Genomic DNA, 19,246 nt, shown 5'->3' on the forward strand with positions numbered 1-19,246 from the left:
GGGGCAGATCACTGAGAAAAAAATTTCAGCTCAACCAAGCAAGGAAAATCAATCCTCATGGCTAAGGTAGCTGGTACATCAACAAGAGCTGTTCTTCCATGCTGCTGTGCTCATCACTGGCAAGAAATCAGCTTTTGTCCTGTGCACCCCATCAGAGATGAGTGCACTTCATGAGGCAGAGCACAGCAACCACTGAACAGGCCTGGAAATGACACAGAGGTCAGGACACGTGGAGTTTTACAGCATTATGCTCATGACACCACACACAAATAAACCAAGTTACACAGCTGCAAAAAGTGCAAAGCATACCCACAATATCTTTGCATGAAGCAGTCAATTTTAATTTTGTCTCGGGGCTTTACAAATGGCTACGGGATGTGGATAAAAAGGCAACCTAGAGCCAAACTGCTGCCCTGGTCAGTCAATATCCTAAAAATAAAGCACAGATACAGTCAAGGCTCTGCCTCTCCAGTAATCTTGGAGAACGTTTACTCAGCAACACCAACATATCAAAGAAAAGGATGCCAATGGAGGAAGACAAGTCTGTGTAACTCCAAGCAAGGTTTGTTTATTGCTAATAGTCTTCCTGCTTAAGCTAAACCTCAAAACACACAGAAAAGCCTTGAAGGGCCTGGAAACCTCACTTCAAATCACAGGTAAAAAATGTCTCCATGAGAACTGACTGAGCAGATTGCCACAAAGAATTTCAGCGCTGTGCCACAGACCACAGCAAGGGTGGGGTTGGTGTGTGTGTGTGTGAAGAGCAGTGGTGTGAGGGCAGACACTAAAATAAGGGCATTAACTATGGCACAGATCACTCTGGAATGATTCATGCAGGAACATAAAGCCCTTTTCATGTCATTGTGTTCTGCCCCAAGTGTGGCAAGTAAGATTTCCCCCACTAAAGCACACTCTGGTATGGTACAACTCAAATTCCCCCCTCTACCCACGCTCTGGAAAACTTCTCTAAGTTTGCACCAAATGTCCACCCATCATTTCTCATCTGATTCCCTTGCCTCCTGATCAGATTACACAACATTCCTGCTCCCCCAAGATAATCACAGTTCTAGCACCTCTTTGCTCAGCCAGGTTGTACATTCCAACCCTTCCCTCACCATCCAGCTGTCCCGTCTCTGGAGGATCTTGTCCAGTGGGCAACCCACACTTCTGTGCTAATGAAATGCACCCATTTCTGTTAAAATTTGGGAAAACTATAATGTTATAATAATAATAATATCCTCCCCCAGGCAGCAGCATGCACACCCACAAACCTGTCTCTGGTGGTGCTCACAGACATTGGTTCACCTCAAAAGCTACAAAATTGTCATCGACACAGCCAACACATGGGCAAGATTACCTGACAAATGAGGAAGAAAAGACTTTTGGAGGCCATTGGTGGAATCATTTAGATACAGTGCTTTTACCTTCTTTGTGTGAGAATTTTCAGGCCATATGATACTTACCTCTTTGATTTCAAAGGTCACTTTTAAACCAGCTGCTCCTGGTAATCAATTACCTTTACGTGAAAGTAAGTTCTCAATTTCACTGACACATCTTATAAAATTCATCCCTTCCACCTGCTCCTCAATTAGTACTAAAAGTAAGCAAATGGTTTTTTGTGAGTTTTCAAGATACAAACTAAATTCATTGGACAAACTTCTTAACTTCCATATATTTAGACACAATCTCAAATAGAAGGACTGTTGCTAGATGTCATCTGTGTGCATTTCTTTTCACAGCTCAGAAGCAAAACAGGGATCTGCTGAAATAAGAAGTGAATTTCATCTTCATCCCTGACCACAAGAGTGGTCTTCCAGGTCAAGAAGGGAACAGGAAAAAAACCCAGTGGTAATAAAGAAAACAAGCTTTCTCATAGAATTCTCAATCCATTTTGGATGACCATGCTTAGGGGCCATTCAGATACAGAGCAGAGAACCTGTATAATCACTGAGGCCAGCAAAACACTTTATGAGGGACCTCAGAAAAAAATACTGATGTGGTTGCAAGCTGAGATAGGAAACTGTGAAGTGTCTGTCACTATGGAGAGGAAGGAAGTGCTGGTGGATTGATGTCACTGAAGAGATTTGGGGTGGGAGAAGAAGATAAAAACAGTCTAGAGGGAGCAGATGAGGATGAACAGTGATGCATCCATTGTGGGACAAAGATCAGGCTGAACTTGGCTCAAGCTGGGATGTAGGAGAGCAGGATAATTTGAATTTTAGTTCATGAGCCTAGGTAATAAAGATACTACTGACAGCCATAGTGAAAAGAGAATAAAAGCTTTGAAATTAAGGCCCAAGAATTTCATATGGACCACAATAAATTGGTAACAAAATGTAAACAAGAGGAAACATCTGAGTCACATGCTCAAGCAAATTAACAGTCAAAATTCTTAAAAAAACTACCAGCCACTACCTTCAGGTATTTCTGAAAGATTAAAGATGTAAATTTACTTATGTTTGGAAAGAATTTGAAATTCAATGACACTCCATTAGCAAATTAAAGACGGTTCTCCAAGAGTACTTTCTGCATTGTGGTCTAACGAGAACTAGGGAGCAAATATTACTTCCACTGCCCTCATCACTACACAGATGCACAGAAGTCAAGCTCTCTATTTTGGAGTAAATGTATGCACCTCTCCAGCTACACAGGGACAAAAACTTGCCTTGCAGAAGACAAATGACTGTAGTAGCTTGACTATTGTGCAGATTCAGCTGCCCAAAAGGAGCAGGTATTTTGTACTGTGATTAGCACACGGTCTGAACTCCCCAGGCTGGTATCACCTGGTGTTCCTTCTCTTCCCCACTCCACCAGACATCCTTCCAAAGCCAAGATGATGAAAACAGGGGTGCTCCCACTGAAATCCTTGAGAACAGAGGTGCTTCCACGGAAATCCTTATAAAGCTTTTGGTTGTTCTGCTAGCATGCAAACGCTTTGTGAGCAGAATGCTAGATTTACACTTCCCTCTGCTGCAAAAACCCTGGCATCCTACTCCTAAACATTGTGACTTCCCAATAAAGACACACTGTCCTCAGAGAAGGAAACTTCCCTGGAGAAGAACACAGCAACTGAAACCTGGAAAAATCATAAACAAACATTGCTTCCTGTGCACTACATCTCCAAGCAATTCACACTAGCTAAACGTACAAGGCAACAGCAGACAGGGGCTCGGATTGTTATTACAAAATTATCTCCTTCTGCCTAGATACCTGCTCATCTCCCATCCTGCTGGCTCCTGTGGCACTTACTGCAATAAAGAAATGCTGTTTTCCAAGCAGCACTGTTGTAGTTGGACTGGCTGATTCCTTCACACATCCAGACAGATGCCAGCAGCTTCTCAGTTCAATGGGTTTATGCTTTTACTTCTGGCAGGTCTACGAAGCAAGAATCTTGTCACAGTTCACAATATTCTGAGTCTTCTAAGTTCCTTACAATTCTGGGGATGTTTATGCAATTAAGTTTCACAAATTTAAGATTTATTTTTGCTTTAAGATTAAGATTTGGGAATTAGCATTCATTCTGCATAAGAATTTCCACTGCTAGGCATGAGATCATCTAAGAAATGGAATGTTCATATGTTACAGTAACACACAGTGTTTTAAAATCTAAACTTATCAATTTCTTGATGGAAACTTACTGGAACTGATTAATGGAGGCAGGTATCTCACACAGAATAATGACTGGGTCTATCAAATAGAAATTCCTGAAATATTCCTAGAGCACCCAGCTGCTAAAATTTGATTGTAACACAATAAAATAACACCTAACTTTCACCTAAGAGTAAAAATGACAGAAATAGGTAAATTCTCTAATTAGCAAGATGACTAGTGAGATACACAGTAGACAAGGATTTAACACACTGAAGAAGTACCATGAAAATTTCAGCACTGAAGCTCTAATCCAACTGCAGGGAAGAGTGCTGAGGTTGAAATAGCAACACTTGTATTGTCATGCATAGCAGAGGGGTTTGATTTTCTAAACTTTTTCCAGTAACAGGAGAAAAATGTTCTACACAGCTAAAATACTTTTGACATTAAGAGTACAATGCTTGAGAATGTAAATTCCCGAGATATTAAAAAAATATAAGTGTCAGTTATTGCAATTTTCATCAGGAAAAGAATCCTGCAAATTAATATACAGTCGGACTATGTGTTCACCACTTTGGATTCTAAATATTTAATGGTTAGCATCTTTCTGCTATACAGCTATTACATGCACATTCCAAACTTACTGCCAATTTATTAACTTTCACTACTGAAATTTAGAAATGAGGTACTGTATGGGGATAAAAAACACACGTCTCAATGCAATGTTTCACCTTATTTTAGAGCAAGGCCTCATTTTTGTGGCTTACAAAACAATGTCTTTTAAGGCCCCTACACAGGACAGGCTATGTTGCTAAACCATCATATGAAAAGTGATAATATTCAATAACAGAGACAGAGTCTTGAAAAATCATGGACCAACCCAACATTCTCTTAACATTAATTTTATAAAATACCTTACATGAACAGTTAAAGAACTTGAGCATACATAATAACCAAAATTTAAAAAGAATGTTGAATAAAATATAAATTAATTGAACACATCACTAAATTTGCCACATTAGACAAGTTTATAAAAGGCATTTTCAGATAAAATAGTTATTTGAAAGAAAATCCTTCAAAATGGAAACTGCTGAAGTCCTTTTTCAAGAAGTCACTCCTAAAAACGCTGAATTCCAGGTCATCAGGTAGCACCTGAATTTGCTTTGAATACGGTGTTCATTTGCTTCAAAATTTGTCAATATTTAAGACACAAATTTCAGGTCAGAGTTGTCAGTGCAAAGTAAAGCTTCAAGCTGAAAATGAGAGAAATACAACAGAAGAAATGATCCTGGTACAAAATTTCCTAAATTCACATTGTAAAAAAGCTGTGCCAGATGCACTCTTGAGATTCTGGACATTTACAAATTTTACCAGTGGCCATTTTAGGGTTCCAGACAAGCCATTAACATGGCTAATTATATTAGTTTCCTTTACCATAATTTAAATATTTCCTATACAAAGCCTTTGGCAAAGATCTTTGCTGCTGATGTCCACTTGCTCTGCTCAATTTCTCATTCAGCCAATTTGCTCAAAATGCAGTAACTCAGCCAAAAGGACAGAAAAGGTGACACCAACAGACAGCACAAGGATGGTCTAAAGACTTAAAATGTTTCTGAGTTTAATCAACTTTGTTCACCCCAGCACTCATTCAAGTCAGTCTTCCTTAAAGTTATATAAGTGCTTAACACACTGCCAGGCTCAAACCCTTAAGTCTTTCAAAGGTTAAAAATATGTTTAGAGAACTATGTCTTTAGAGAACTAGACTGCAGCCAGATTAATTTATTTTAAGCTTATTAATTCCTGCAGAGTAAACATCAACACTCTAGCAAGGCAATTTTGCTGTTTGACTTTCAAACTACTAACCAGAACAGGTCTGAAACAGTCTGCACGTTCCACTATTTAGAAGTGTTATTAGCACACTCATTTAAAGATCAACATTTTCAAGTTACCACTCAAAATATTGCTAATCAAATTTGGTTTTTTAACACATAATAAAAAAAAAGTGGTCACAACCAGAAAGAAGGAAAACTTTAAAAACCTTAATCTATCAGGCAGCAGTTCCAGCCTCTAATTGCAATATAAGGATGTAATTTATACTAAGCTGCTGCATAAAAAGGAGAAAATGAGTTCTTCGTTACAATTCAAAATTTCAAAACTCATTCTGAAGACTGTTTGTTCGTCCTTGTAAAATGCTCTTTTTTTCATCATTGCTATGCTGGCAGTTATGCTAGAACCTCATTTCAGTAATTCCAGTACAACCAGAGTGTATAATTTAACAGCCTGAATAATTTTCAATTTATAGCTAGCTAAAATGCTACAGTGATGTTGCAAACAAACCAAATGAGCAAGAGGGTTCCATAAGACACAAATTTTTCTCCCAAAACAGAGGAAAGAGATTAACTTGAGTCAAAAGCACAGATGATAACTTACACCAAAACTTTTCCTAAGCTGTACTTGAGGAATGAACAATTACAGGAAGATGCAAATGTCTTTTCCTGCAACATAAACTCAGAAGCATTTGCTTAAATCCAAATGCAGCAGCAGCTCTTCCCTATACCCTGTATTCTCCTGATCATCTTTTATCACTGAAGATTAAAACAATATCCATACTATGCTTTGTGATGCTACAAAATAATTTACTCAGTTTTAAGAACAAGTTTTTTCATGAAACAACGGGAAATTTGAGATAGCAGAGTAATTTTCAATTGGTGTTCTCACTTACTTCAAACCTGCAGTTCAGCCACAATGTTGAAAACATCTTTACAGCAAAAGCACTGCCTGGTGAGATCTGATCTTGTAAGTGATATAAATTCTAGCACTTGCTCACAGTGAAAGAGAACACTAACAGCTAAAAGGGAATAATGAATATATACTTCACCACCCAGCCTGGCACACTGAAAATTTTCATATACTCATCATATATCAAAATGAGAAAAATATTCTAAATACCACATGGTTTTGTTTGTTCAATAGTATTAGAAGAAAAATGTCAAAGTTTCCTAAAAAACCAAGAAAGCAGCAATCTTAAGACTTTTTCCGAAAATATTTGGACTCAACTTTGAAAGTACTCAGAATAGAATTGTCTTCTCTCTCTCTTTTAAAATCAAGAAAATTTTTAAATTGGCTTGCATCAATTTGGGCTCAAAAATAAAATGTCAAAGTTTGGTGTATAACTAACCAAATAAAGCAAAAATGTATTTCCAACTAAGCAGCTGGAAAGTGAGTGAAAGAATTTGGGTGCTAAACACATCCTTGAGGATTATGAAGTGTATAGGGGAGGGAGGAGGTTATTAAAAAACTTTGCAAAAAATATTGCTACAGTAGCATTAGGAATTAACAGTGCATCAAAGATTTTAAGTTTCCAAGTTAATACAAACTGATCCAAGCCACAATGACCCACAGGATAATCACTCAGACAAAACATTAACTGCATTCTACTTTACTGTATCTAGAACTGGAATTTACCTGAATACCTTTAATATCATTTAAAAAGGTTCCTTTTAGTCTTGCCATGAAGAATTGGTGCCATTAGTGTGTAATCAAAACACAGTATTATCATGCTGCATTTGGCTTTTTTTGAACATCTGCAATCAAATACCAATTTTAAAAGAGATTTTACATGTGAGAACTCAGTATCACTGCTGCATGAAGTGTTTTATTTGTTGGTTGGGACTTTTTTGTGGAAACACTGTATAAAAGACCTTGAGACTACAGGTCATGGAATTCTTGTTAAACAAAGCTGCCCAAAACTACTGTCAAAATACCTTTAAAAAGGCAGTTCACAGAACAATGTGTTTTACATTCAGGTATGTCCTCTCTCAAAAGCAAAGGAATCTCAGAAGAAAAAAAAAAAAATCAGTAGTGAAGGCCACATACTTTTTGCATTTGATGAGCTGAAATGCAAAAAACAATTAAAGCATCTTGTAAAAGAAAAAAAAAAGGACAAAAAGAAAAACAGAACTTCTGGATATTGATGATTTAGTTGATGGAGTGGTCAGCATGGAAACTGTTGGGAATGCTACAGCAGAACTGACCACAAGTACAGGGAATATAAACATGACATAGTACAGGCACAAACTAGAAAACTGTAACTTGCCAACTTGTAAACAAGAAAAAGCATTTCACAGATTAAAAGTTCTAAGGAAGTAAACTTTTTTTTTTAAATTATTTTGTAAGTTCAACCCTGATTTAAAAAAGTATGGCTAGCAAAAATACATAAGCCTCAGCATATTTATAAGTCTTGATCAGAGCAGCCAGGAGCCTTTGATAAACGGCTGGAAACAAACACCCTTCTGCTAAGGATGGAAGAAAAATATTCCATTCTGTTCTTCCTCTCATTCCCCAATCCACATGTGCATCTGTACAATTCACATGCTCCAAGAAAATCTTGATGCTGCTATAGATTGAGACGTGGGGAGACGGGTGGAGGAAAGCAGACAAACTCTCTTAAAATACTGCGGGCCACGTCAACATTATTCTGGGCAATTTCAAGTGCCCTCTTGACTTCTTCAAAGGAATAGCCCTCTCCCATAAGTTTTGCAATTTTTGCATCCACATTTTCCGTGGAACTGTCAGAGCTGTATGGTTTCCTATGATGTATTTCTGGTGCAGTTCTTCGAGGAAGTGGTTTAGGGGGCCTGGCTGGTGCTTGTGAACCATCTGTTTCAAATAAAAGAGATAAAAATCATTATAAATTGGCCTAAGACTGTCTTATATGTTGGTCAAACCCCATGAAGCTGTTTTAAAAATAAAATTCTGAAGGAACGTGAAGAAATATTTTAGTTAACCAATACAGCTCATCTTAAAATTTTGACAGAAGCTGAAGTCCTCAAGAAATCTAAAATTAAAATAATGTAGCAATATACTATTATTATAATAATATAGGAACATGCAATTTACAATCTGGAAAGTTGGAAGAAAAATAAAGTATGATAAAACAGGAGAGACAGTAAAAATAGCCAGTCAAACTCTTAAACATTCTCCACTCTCAACCCACAAATTGAGAATGTCTGAGTAAAAAAAAAAGAAACAAACAAAACAACAAAAAAATAGCAAAAAACCCACAAACAAACAAAAATCCCAAGAAAAAAAAACCTGTACAAAAACAAACAAATGAGAAAAGCTCAGACACAAATTTGATTACAACTTTATTGAGGACCAAAAGTTGTATAGAATGAGGAATCCAGACAAATACGCCTGAAGGAGAAAAATCCTTGATTTATTGGTCCATCTTCTAGATTCTGTTCATTCAATTGCTATTCATGTCGTGCACAGCAGCTACACATAAACACATAAATAAGTGGTTTCTCCAAAAGACCTCCAGCCCTATTATTCCCATGATGAGAACAGAACACGTTCCTTCCTCTCCCGTCCCCCTTTGGAAATCTCTCCCGGGGTCCTATCTCCTATGGAAAGGTTACCTCCACAGTTAATGCTGGTGACCAAGAATCATGATGTGCTGGTGAAAAAAAACTAATATTCAAACTTGCTAATCTTGTCAGAGTCAAGAGTTTCGTGCTCAAGTAAACTTGGTACTTTACTGAAATGCCTTTATCCTCACTGATTCCACAATAAGAAGCTTAAACACAAGCAGGCACAGCACAGAAAACACTTTCAAGAGCAAAGTATCTAAAAAATTAAAAAGTCTTTAATCCCTCAAAAAGGGTTTTAACAAGTCCTATCAACACTGACTTTGATAGATAAATTAGAGGAATTTCTGGCTGTGATGCTTCCTGTTTACTTACACTGAGAGCAGTGGCATTTTCCAGTGTTAAGTACTTCAGAGACAACTCTTTAGGCATGGAAGAAATGCTATATTTCTAATATGTTTGTTGCAACCTTATCATAACACTGGATAGAGAGAACTATAATTCAACCCAGTGCATTAAACACTTCAGATAAATGAAAGCAGTTCACACAAGAGCATGTTTAATGCAGGTGTATTTTCCTTTCAAGTTAGTTTTTCCATCTATTTGGATGCATGTTGCTATAAAATTTAATTCCACTTAATTCATAAAGTTAATAGTATGTTTAGCAAGATGGTGATATTCATATGACAAATGGATGAAAGAAATGTGATTAAACATTTACAGTTAAGGGGCTAAGACCTATAGGTACTAAGGGCTACTTCATATTTGTTTTTATTTTTTTCTCTCTAAAGATAAAAAGAATTATCTAAATGATAAACATTCTAAAGCAGATCCAAACCTGCTATGAAGGTGCGTAAGATCCATGAAACATTTGCCTGAGAAATTAACTATACCTCAGGAAATGCAGTTAATCACTAAAAACTGAAGCAGAAACAAGTTCAAATTTCTCACTTCACTTATTTTAGGAAACTCAAGACTGCAAAAGAATAATATTCTTTATCTTAAGAATAATGACACGTCATTTAAAACCAATAATTTTTCTTTCACAAACCTTCAAGCTGTTTTAATATGTACATTCCATTATGGACTTCATTTCTATACAGTATGAAACAAAATTAAATTTACAAACTTTACATTTTCCCCTGGGCTTGAAGTATAGAAGAAATTCCTTATGCATAAATCAGATCCTTCCCTGTGCTTGTGTTACATGAGGATATTTTTGCTTGACTCAGCCTAACAGAGGCTTAAAACTGAAGTAATTTAGTGTTTAAAACCTTCACTTCACTGAAGCCTTCAAACAAACTTTATTAAGCAATCACATAATTTAGAAAGGTCATTTTTAATTCTGTCAGCAGATTTGAAGCATAGGCATTTTATTCTCAACACAGCAACATCTCTCTATAGCACAGATACTCTGAGATCTTCAGTGCTCTCCCTCAATTCCCATTATTATTTTTTTAAACGCTGACATCTCTTTCAATATCTTCACATCCATATAAAATTTCAGCTAAAGCTGGATATCATATTGGATCCTGAGCTTAAAGATACTAAGCCTAAGCTGCATGTCCATCTGGACACTGAGATAGAGGTATTAAGCAGAACTTTCCTTCCCTACCTCCCATCCTCTGATTTTCAGCCATCACAGATGTCTAACTAAAAATTCAAACCAGATTTTTTTCTAACTGTGCAATTCAATTAACAGTTTCTACCACGAGCAGCTTCCTCCACCACTCCCATTTCTATAATTCAGCACGAGATTGAACCCTTAGGTAAGGGGTTAGTACAAAGGCTCGTTTAATAAGTGCTTAAAAAGCATGGGAAGAGCAGTGGGAGCTCCATGGCACAGTGGGAGAGGCTGTTTGTAACAATGCCAACTCTGCTCCTCTCTGCTGGGAATGCCCATCTTTTCTTCTCTCACTGCTTCTCCCGGATCCCTCGGTTCCAGGGATGCTGGACTCCAGGATGATTGGAACTCAGAATGTCCCTCAGACATTTTTAGAGGTTCCAGGCCTTGGTCAGAAGCATTTTAGAGCCTGGCAGGCAGCTGCAAACAGCTGTGATTTTGAGTTTGAACCATGGAATGAGTTACCAACTTTGGAGGTGGAACAAGCAGTCACAAAGGGTTAGATAGTATAGTAAAAGTAGTTACAAAACAGAGGGGAAAATTTTTTAGTATTGTACAGGGAGGTTTTAGCACCTTTACAGGGGGTTTTTACTTTGTACATGGGGGTCAGAAGTTCTAAGATGGAGGAAAGTGGGCTGATCCTGTTCTTCCTCCTTCTTCCTTGCCTCCATGTTCTTGGTGATGTTGGCACTCACAGATTGGTTTGGAGTAGAAATGCAATTTGTAATATAGGTAGTAGGTATTGGGGGAAAACTGTAAACATGTAATACGTAATATATCATATAAAAGAGAGCAGCAGCCCTGGGCTGGGGGAGAGAAGAAGAAGAAGACAGCAGACAGGGAACATGTCAGGGTGTGTGTGTGCCTCTGCCTGGGCTGTGAGCAAACAGCCACAGCCCGAGAAGAAAAACTTTTAGATAACTTACAATAAACTGCCTTGAGACCAAACAGCAAGAGGCTGCACAGTTTTTCTTTGGAAGCTCGGGTTGGAGGAGGAATTTCACCACCACATGAGACCCCAGAGCAAGCCTGGGGGTCTCACACAGGATTTTTTGGGTGGATGGAGATGGGATATCTCTGAAGGCTGCTCTTAGAATATCTGTTTTATTAGAGAGGGTGAAAGGTCCTGCTTGGAGTCACCAGAATGACCCATGGCAGGTCCCAGGGCGTGGGGGAAGGGAGAGGCAAAGGGCAGAGGGAGATAAAAGAGGATCCCAAGAGGATGTTCAGGAGAGGGGCAGTTCCAAGAGAACAGAAGTTCCAAGAGGGTGTCTGGCTCCTCAGGGACTCCTTGTCAAGGGGTTCAAGGTGGGCTGGAACAAGACTTAGGCCAGTGGGATCACAGACTCCTGATGCTTCAGGGGAGGGATACAGGTGTGGGATGAACCACACATTGGGGTGAGATAGAACAGTCCATTTGACCCTTGGACCTTGTCAGAATCTGAGCTATTGATGATTCTGAGATTGTAGAAAGTCTCTGTCTGTCAGCCCCCTGCCAAAGCAGAAGCCATAATTGGTCTGTGCTGGTTTCCAGGTTGTTTATTCTGTTTATCTCTCACATGTTCTGCTGCCCTGCCCAGCTCTGTCCTGCAGGGCAGCGTGTGGGGCTCTGCCCTCAGTGGGATGTGACAAACATTAAATACCAGAAACTCCCTGGGCTGCATTTACAAGAACGTGCCAATATCTGTCACCTACGTTGGACAGTGTGTCCCCAACCTGAACCAACAGAAAAATGCCAACACCACAGTGAGACATGGAGGGCATGAAGAAGGAGAAAAAGGACAAGGCACACCCAATTTCCTCCATCTTGTCCCCTTTGGACCCCTCATCTAGAATCTAAAATTTTACTTTTGCACCCATGCAACACTTAATTATTACTTATATCAAACCCTCAGAGCTGGTAATTCATGCTGTGAGATTGAAAACTCTTTTCCATGGACAGAGATCACAGCCAGTGTCTCTGGGGGCTCTGTCCAGGGGGGTTGCTGACCCCTGCCAGGGTCCCAGGGCAGCCAGGGCAGCCAGAGGGAAGCCCTGGACTCCCACAGGATCTATCTGTAGGTAAGGGCATTGTTCAACCAGAATTGTCTTCATCCTGGCTGTACTGTTGTTTTCTGGTTGTTCAGTAGCTAAGGTTTGGTATCTCAAAACTTGTTGCCATCTCAATCTCTGTATTTTCTAAATCTTTTGCCAGGCAATCATATTTATAAGGCTTTCTTGTTTCATCTCCCCCAACACTTGGTCTTCCACTGACAGGAGCCTCAGAGAAGCAGGTGACAAAGACCCTCTGTGAAGGAACAGGGGCAAGCAGCTACACCTCACCTAACTGGGGTACAGCAACAAAGCACACCCAGGGGACACTGCTCCAAGGAGCTCAGAGAGCAGGGAGAAGGTGAGGGAAGGACCCACTGCTGCTCCATCAAGGCACTATCTTTGTACTTTGCAATACTGTGGATTGTGTTATTTCTTCCAGTGTTAACTGAAATACACCTTGGAATAATATTCTTGTAAAAGGAATCCAAATTTAGAAGCACGTGTTTTCATAAGGCCAACTGAGGGAATGAATAGGCAGCAGGCAAATACATTAACCAATCATTTGAATCTGTATCTTACAGAATAGCTAAGTTCAGCAAAATAGAGAACAGACATCAATTAGAGGCTTAATATTCTTCTTCCTTTCCCTCTTATTATTGGCTGTGCTTAGGTAAAATACTCTTTAGTTATTAGCAATATCACAGAATAATAGAATGGGTTAGGCTGGAAAGGACCTTAAAGATAATTTAATCCCACCCCCGCCATGGGCAGGGACACCTTCCACTAGACCAGACTGCTCAGAGCAACATCCAGCCTGGCCTTGAACACTTCCAGGGATGAAGCATCCACAGCTTCTCTGGACAACCTGAGCCAGGGCTTCACCATCCTCAGAGTAAAGAATGACTTCTTGATACCTCATCTGATCTCCTTCAGTTCTCCCTCATCCTGATCTTGTAAAAAGTCTCTCTCCCTTCATGTCCTGGAAGGCCACAATTAGGTCACCCCAAAGCCTTCCCTTCTCCAGGCTGAACAATTCAAATTGACTCAGGCTTTCCTCACAGGAGAGGTGCTCCTTTCCCTCTTATCACCTTGGTGGTCTTCTCCAGGCTCACTCCAGCAGCTCCATGGCTTTCTTATGCTGGATGCATTTCTCCAGGTGGGGTCTCATGACAGAGGTGCCCAAATTCCCTCCTTTGCCCTGCTAGCCACACTGCTCTGGATGCAGCCCGGGAATTTTTAGCTTTCTGGGCTCTGAGCACACATTGCCAGCTCATGTCCCACCTCTTATCCACAGCACCCCCAAGTCTTATCTCTTTTTCTTGGACTTTTTGTAATAATTTTCAACAGTTGTGTATAAGAAGTTTGAGAAAACATGCCTCTGGGGAAGTGGGTACTATTTCTGAAGTGTTCAATACTGGGTATCTGAATTAGAATAAATTACTCAGTAGACTTTAAGTTAAACATCACTACAGCAATCTTAAAAACAGTGAAAGTGAAGCAGAGAAGTTAAGGCGCTGCCCATGCTACTCTAGGAACCCAGTGGCTAAATTATAATTAGATTTTAGAGTGAACTCCATTTCTTTTTCAGCTAGTTCAAAAAGCACTGAAATGAAGAATTTCTTAAGTGAGCTGATTAGTTCAGAATAAATGCAAAACCAAAGTTCTGAATACAGTTATGCTCTCAACATTGTCTTTTTAAGTCATAGATGAAGGTGAACCTGTTCATCCTGTAGCTCATCAGTTCTGTCCTTTGGAATTACTGACACCGTAAAAGCAACTTTCCAATTAAGAGAACGACATGATCTATCACATAGTTTTCATCTAATTGAAATTAAATGGAATATCTTGCTGCATATCATGCTGATTTAGAATTATATTTATAGCAAAAGCTGACACGTGAATGTTTTAGAAGATGGCTGTGGGAAACAGATTGAATAGTATTAAGTAGCACCAGAAAGCTCCAAGTTCTTAACTAGCAAGTATCTTGCAGTAATTTAGGAAAATTAAAAATCGCTCTATCTCAGAAATGCACGAATTGCAGGAAAACTCCATAGCTTTAAAAGTAAGTCACATCATTGTCATAATTTGCATTATAAGAGGACTCAAAACTCCCTGAATAAATTGACTGAGCATTTTAAGACAAATAGATCCCTCACAATGCCACATATAAAGCATTATGAACCCTTTTCTTCCAACAATTGGGAAACAAAAAGAGATATAGGTATATTTGTAAAGATACCCTCCCAAAAGTGATAGCATTTACCAAAGGCATCACATTAATTCACAATTAGGCTATTCATTACAAAAACAAGTAACCCTAAAGAAAGCTAGAGAAATTTCCCCCCATTTAAGTTGGAAAACTTACTCTTTTTCCCCCCCTATACCTCAGCAGGATGAAAATCTGTATTTCTGAGAAGGAGATTGCAATTACTACTAAAAAATATATCTTTTTTTTCCACTTGAGAATGTTTCAATTGAACAATGGTGATTATTACAACTGAAAGATTAGAGAGAAGTCCTTTTCTTTATGCATAAAAGGTCTCCACACAAAATTTTATCTATCTGGAGAATGATTAATGGTATAAAACATCACTTGACTTTTTCTTTGTGTGGTTTCTTCATACAGGAAAAGAATATGCTTGGGCCAATCCTCCCCCTTCCCCATGCACATCTAAAGAAAAGAAAATTTGTCTAAAAACTGGTGAAGGTACTTTGATATACAGGTAATACTGTTATTTTTTTTTATCCACTTAGTATATTTCCTTTAAATATACTATTTTTGTTGCCTGAAACCATAACCAAAATTTCTTTGGTAGAGGAATTGTTTCTACTGTACCTGTTCCATTGAAAAGGAAGACTGAATTTTAAGTGATTTTGATTCTTGCTATTTTATTAAGAAATATCTTAAAAGTTTCTTAGAAATTCAGACAAACATATTAGCAAAAAAGACAGAAAATAATATTTTAGAGAGGTTAAGCTACTGCTTTTTTGTTTAGGAGAAATGAAACAAATATGGAAATTAGATGCTTGTGCTCCTTTTAGTACTTCTGATCTCCTACGAGCTTGAAAGGTGTCAGGAAAATCTCTGCCTTTCTCAAAAAGTAAGGGAACACTATAACTCACATAAGAATTCCGTTTGGCAGCTGGTAAAATGGATGCTATAGTATATACACCTACACACAACAAGTAGCCACTTTCACCTCTATTGCAGAACTTAAGTCTCTGTTATCCCTCAATGATTTCACACTTTTGTAAAGCAACATTACCATTGCCATTTGTTGCCCAGAATGACAAAAAACTCACTGGACTTTATGGATGAAAGTTATATTCTTCATAAAATTGCAATTTTCTGCAAGGACAGTTTTCTGCCTTACCTGAAGATGGAGGAAGTTGATCGTAGTCTTGAGATGTCCTATTTGTTTTGACATTTTCTCCGGGTGCTCTCCGAGCAGGGGGCAAAGGAACATGACCTATTGTTGGGTCAAAATGGGGATCTGTGATAAAAGAATTAAAAAACTGTCTTAGAATAAGCAGAATTTCTATTTGAGGATTAGAATAGCCTCCCATCATGCAGAGGAACCATGAATCCAGAGGTGTCCCCTGAGAGCATATGCACACAAAACCCCAAATTCAGTGTTCATAGTACACATGTAAGTATGATTTGAGGTGACAAACACAGGAGCACAGCTGAAAGGTGGTCTGTCCTGAGCTGACTGTGGTCTCTTCTCCTCACAGCCATGAGGTACTTTCCATCCACCCAACCCTGATGCTGCTGGGGCTGTGCATGGAAAAGGCTGCAGTGCCTGGAGCAGCACAATTGGAAACATCCCAGCTTCAGTTTGGGATTCAATTTGCTTAGACCTTCATTACACTGCTATGCTTTGCAGTTCACAAAGACTGCAGGGCTGATTTCCTATTCAAACAGTCCCAGCTATGGGTAAATATTACAGGGACGGAATTTGAAAAATGAGAGAAATAAACAATTCCGATATATCATCCCCTTCTTTTCTTTTCTCTTTGGCTAGCAAAGATGCTGCTGAGCAAGTGCAACACCATCCTGGATCTGGCTTCTGCCCTGGATTCAGTACTTGCAGAGTGTTTGTTTTGTATGTGAGAACAACTTTTGGCTGGTGTTGATGATGAGATTATTATTCTAACCTGACAGGCTCTGATGGATAGCTGAGAAATCACCCTCAAGACTTGTATGGAAACCAATCATCAAAAACTCATCATAAATCTTCTACAATAGATTAGGTGACAAGATGCAAAGTGAGTAATATGGCTTTAGAAATACCATATGAATAAAAAAAGACCAATTCACACAACCATGCATGCCTAACTAGATGCAATACATTGCTAAGATTAATGAGAACTGCTTCTGTACGGTTGTATTGCTTATGCAAATATGAAGAACAATATGTGGCTGTAGATACATATTCCAGATATTTATTTTAAAGCTATTAAATGATTTTTAACACTATCAGTGATGCTCTTAGATTATTTGGAAGTTACACTTAAACACCTAAATTCTGCATGTTTCTGGGCACAGGCAGATGGAGCTTGTTTGCATCTGTGTGTGAGGGCTACTATTTTTCCTCTCCATTCCCATCACAACTGAATGATGCACTGTGTATTTCTGCATCAGATGATATAACTGAGGCACTCATTCAGACTAGACTGCTGAAGTTTACAATGTTTTTATTTTGAAGTGTAGGAGATAAACAACACTGTATTTATGAACATCAACCTTTAAATTGAGCTAAGCCTTTTCACCTGGATGCATTCAGCAACTTAGATGAGAAAGTAACACACTGAGCTGAATTTGCATTATAAAATACACAAAGCTTTAGCAAATTACTCAATGTCAGGCCTTGACTGATAGCAAAACACACATTATAAAAACATTCCATAAAAGGTCACTGCACTTCAACCTAAAGTGGCTTCCTTTCCCCCCACAGCGAGTTCCACTCACAGGTCAGCCAAACACCAGGGAACCTGTCAGGGCATCATGCAGCTGCACATGACTGCTTGTCACCCCATTCTGGCCTTCCTGTGAAACTGCCACCAAATATTTCACTTTATCCCCCTCCATAGAGCTTCTAAAAAAAAACAGAGAGGGGGAAGACAACATCTAACCTCACCACAAGGCAGGTCATCCCTGAAAATATTCACGGAAAAGGTAAAGTTAAGATACCAACATCCTTTGAAAGCTTCCACAGAGAGAAAAAAGAATTTAAAAATCACTTCCCAGACGAGCACTATAACCCACAAAAATCCTGCTGTAATCTGTATCATAATCATCAAATGCATTCAATTTCATTAACCTGAAAATCAAACCCTTTTCAACTCAAAAATCATGAATTGTAAACAGAGTTTTCATACCTTTTATAAGCAAAATACCAGACTGAATGTATCACAGTGACTTACAGAGAAAGATAGGTGAAAACCTGACTTAGCAAAAAGGTTATGAACCCCAGGACCTAGCAACTCTATTCACAATATAGTTTTGTAGCAAAATTTTACTACAGTTCTAACAAAGTAGAATATTCTTTTCCTTTATTTTACAACTTCTTTTAAAGTTTCAACTTGAAAATATCCCCCATGAATTATGCTATTGAAAACAATGGAGCTGACAGATACAGACTAATATTACAGATTACAACAGAAAACTACAATTTACAAAATTTCTAGCCTGGTATAGAAATAATAGAAATATTGACCTCACTTTATTACTTTGTGATAATGAAAACTGAATTTTTTCTATCTTCTGAGTAGCTTCACCTCCACCATTTAAAATCTGGATGTTTTTTATATTTTGTATAATGAGTTATAAAGCCTGGTGACAGCTTTATCACTGAACAGATATGCCTCTGAAGGAAAGGAAAATAAAATGAAACATGCTGTTGCCTCTGTATTCCTACCAGCATGGAGGAAGAGTTCGTGTCCTGAAGAGGGTCGGCTCCCTGAGCCAGCAGGTTTTGTGTGCTCAATCATGCTGTGCCGAGCAGGTGGTGGTGGTGGTGGCAGTGAGGGGGGTGAGTTATCAAATGCATCTTCACCTGCAGTTTAGAAATGAATTATCAGATGAGCAAAACTTCATTAAGAACTGCAGAACAGAAAAAAAAGCTTTATTTTTCTTTGGCTGCTGAGGCCTTTACTCCTATGGCTGATCTAAGCAGTTCAGTGACTCCAGTAATGAAACTGTGAACCTCACTGTTAATACCCACAGTTCTCTTCTAAAACATGCTCTGGATGACCTTTTGCAGTGCTCAGTTTCTTTTCTGGATGGAAGGAGAGATTTAAGTGACTCAATTACCAAGAGTGTTCTACAATGAAAGCTTCACTGAGTATCACTGTAGAGTAACAGCTGTATTTCAGTGGCTAAGCAAGTGTATTTATATACAAACATCAACTCTGACTGCACTCAATCTGCTACATTTACACTGTGAATTATCTCTATCTGCTGTTCAGAAGCTGTGACTCCAGATATAAATGGAACTTTCTAGAGCTTGGCAAAACAATGCACCTCTTACACAAAGGTGGTGAAAGCAGGACTAGAGTTACCAAGCACTGTGATTTTTATGTGTTATTTTGCCTTCATTTCTCCTGCATCTCAGGAACGCTTCAGGGA

The 19,246-nt window shown here is 38.7% G+C and overlaps 1 protein-coding gene and 1 long non-coding RNA gene across 6 annotated transcripts in view; one reads left to right on the plus strand and one right to left on the minus strand.

The window, feature by feature from the left end:
• Positions 1–4,161: 4,161 nt before the first annotated feature.
• CBLB (Cbl proto-oncogene B) overlaps positions 4,162–19,246 on the minus strand; it is a 134,723-nt gene continuing 119,638 nt past the window's right edge. For all 5 annotated transcript variants that reach the window (XM_021534893.2, XM_021534897.2, XM_021534896.2 and 2 more), the window contains 3 exons: positions 18,537–18,674; positions 15,990–16,109; positions 4,162–8,247 (listed from right to left, as the gene is read on the minus strand). In XM_021534893.2, coding sequence (XP_021390568.2) covers positions 7,985–8,247; positions 15,990–16,109; positions 18,537–18,674 — 521 coding nt within the window. In that variant the 3' untranslated portion in view covers positions 4,162–7,984. The remainder of the gene's footprint in view (positions 8,248–15,989; positions 16,110–18,536; positions 18,675–19,246) is intronic.
• On the plus strand, positions 15,289–17,095 carry LOC110472840 (uncharacterized). Its single transcript, XR_002465776.3, has 2 exons — positions 15,289–15,338; positions 16,641–17,095. It is a non-coding gene; the product is annotated as an uncharacterized LOC110472840 (long non-coding RNA).

This window comes from Lonchura striata, chromosome 2 (genome assembly GCF_046129695.1).
Source record: "Lonchura striata isolate bLonStr1 chromosome 2, bLonStr1.mat, whole genome shotgun sequence".
In the NCBI taxonomy this organism is placed as follows: Eukaryota; Metazoa; Chordata; class Aves; order Passeriformes; family Estrildidae; genus Lonchura; species Lonchura striata.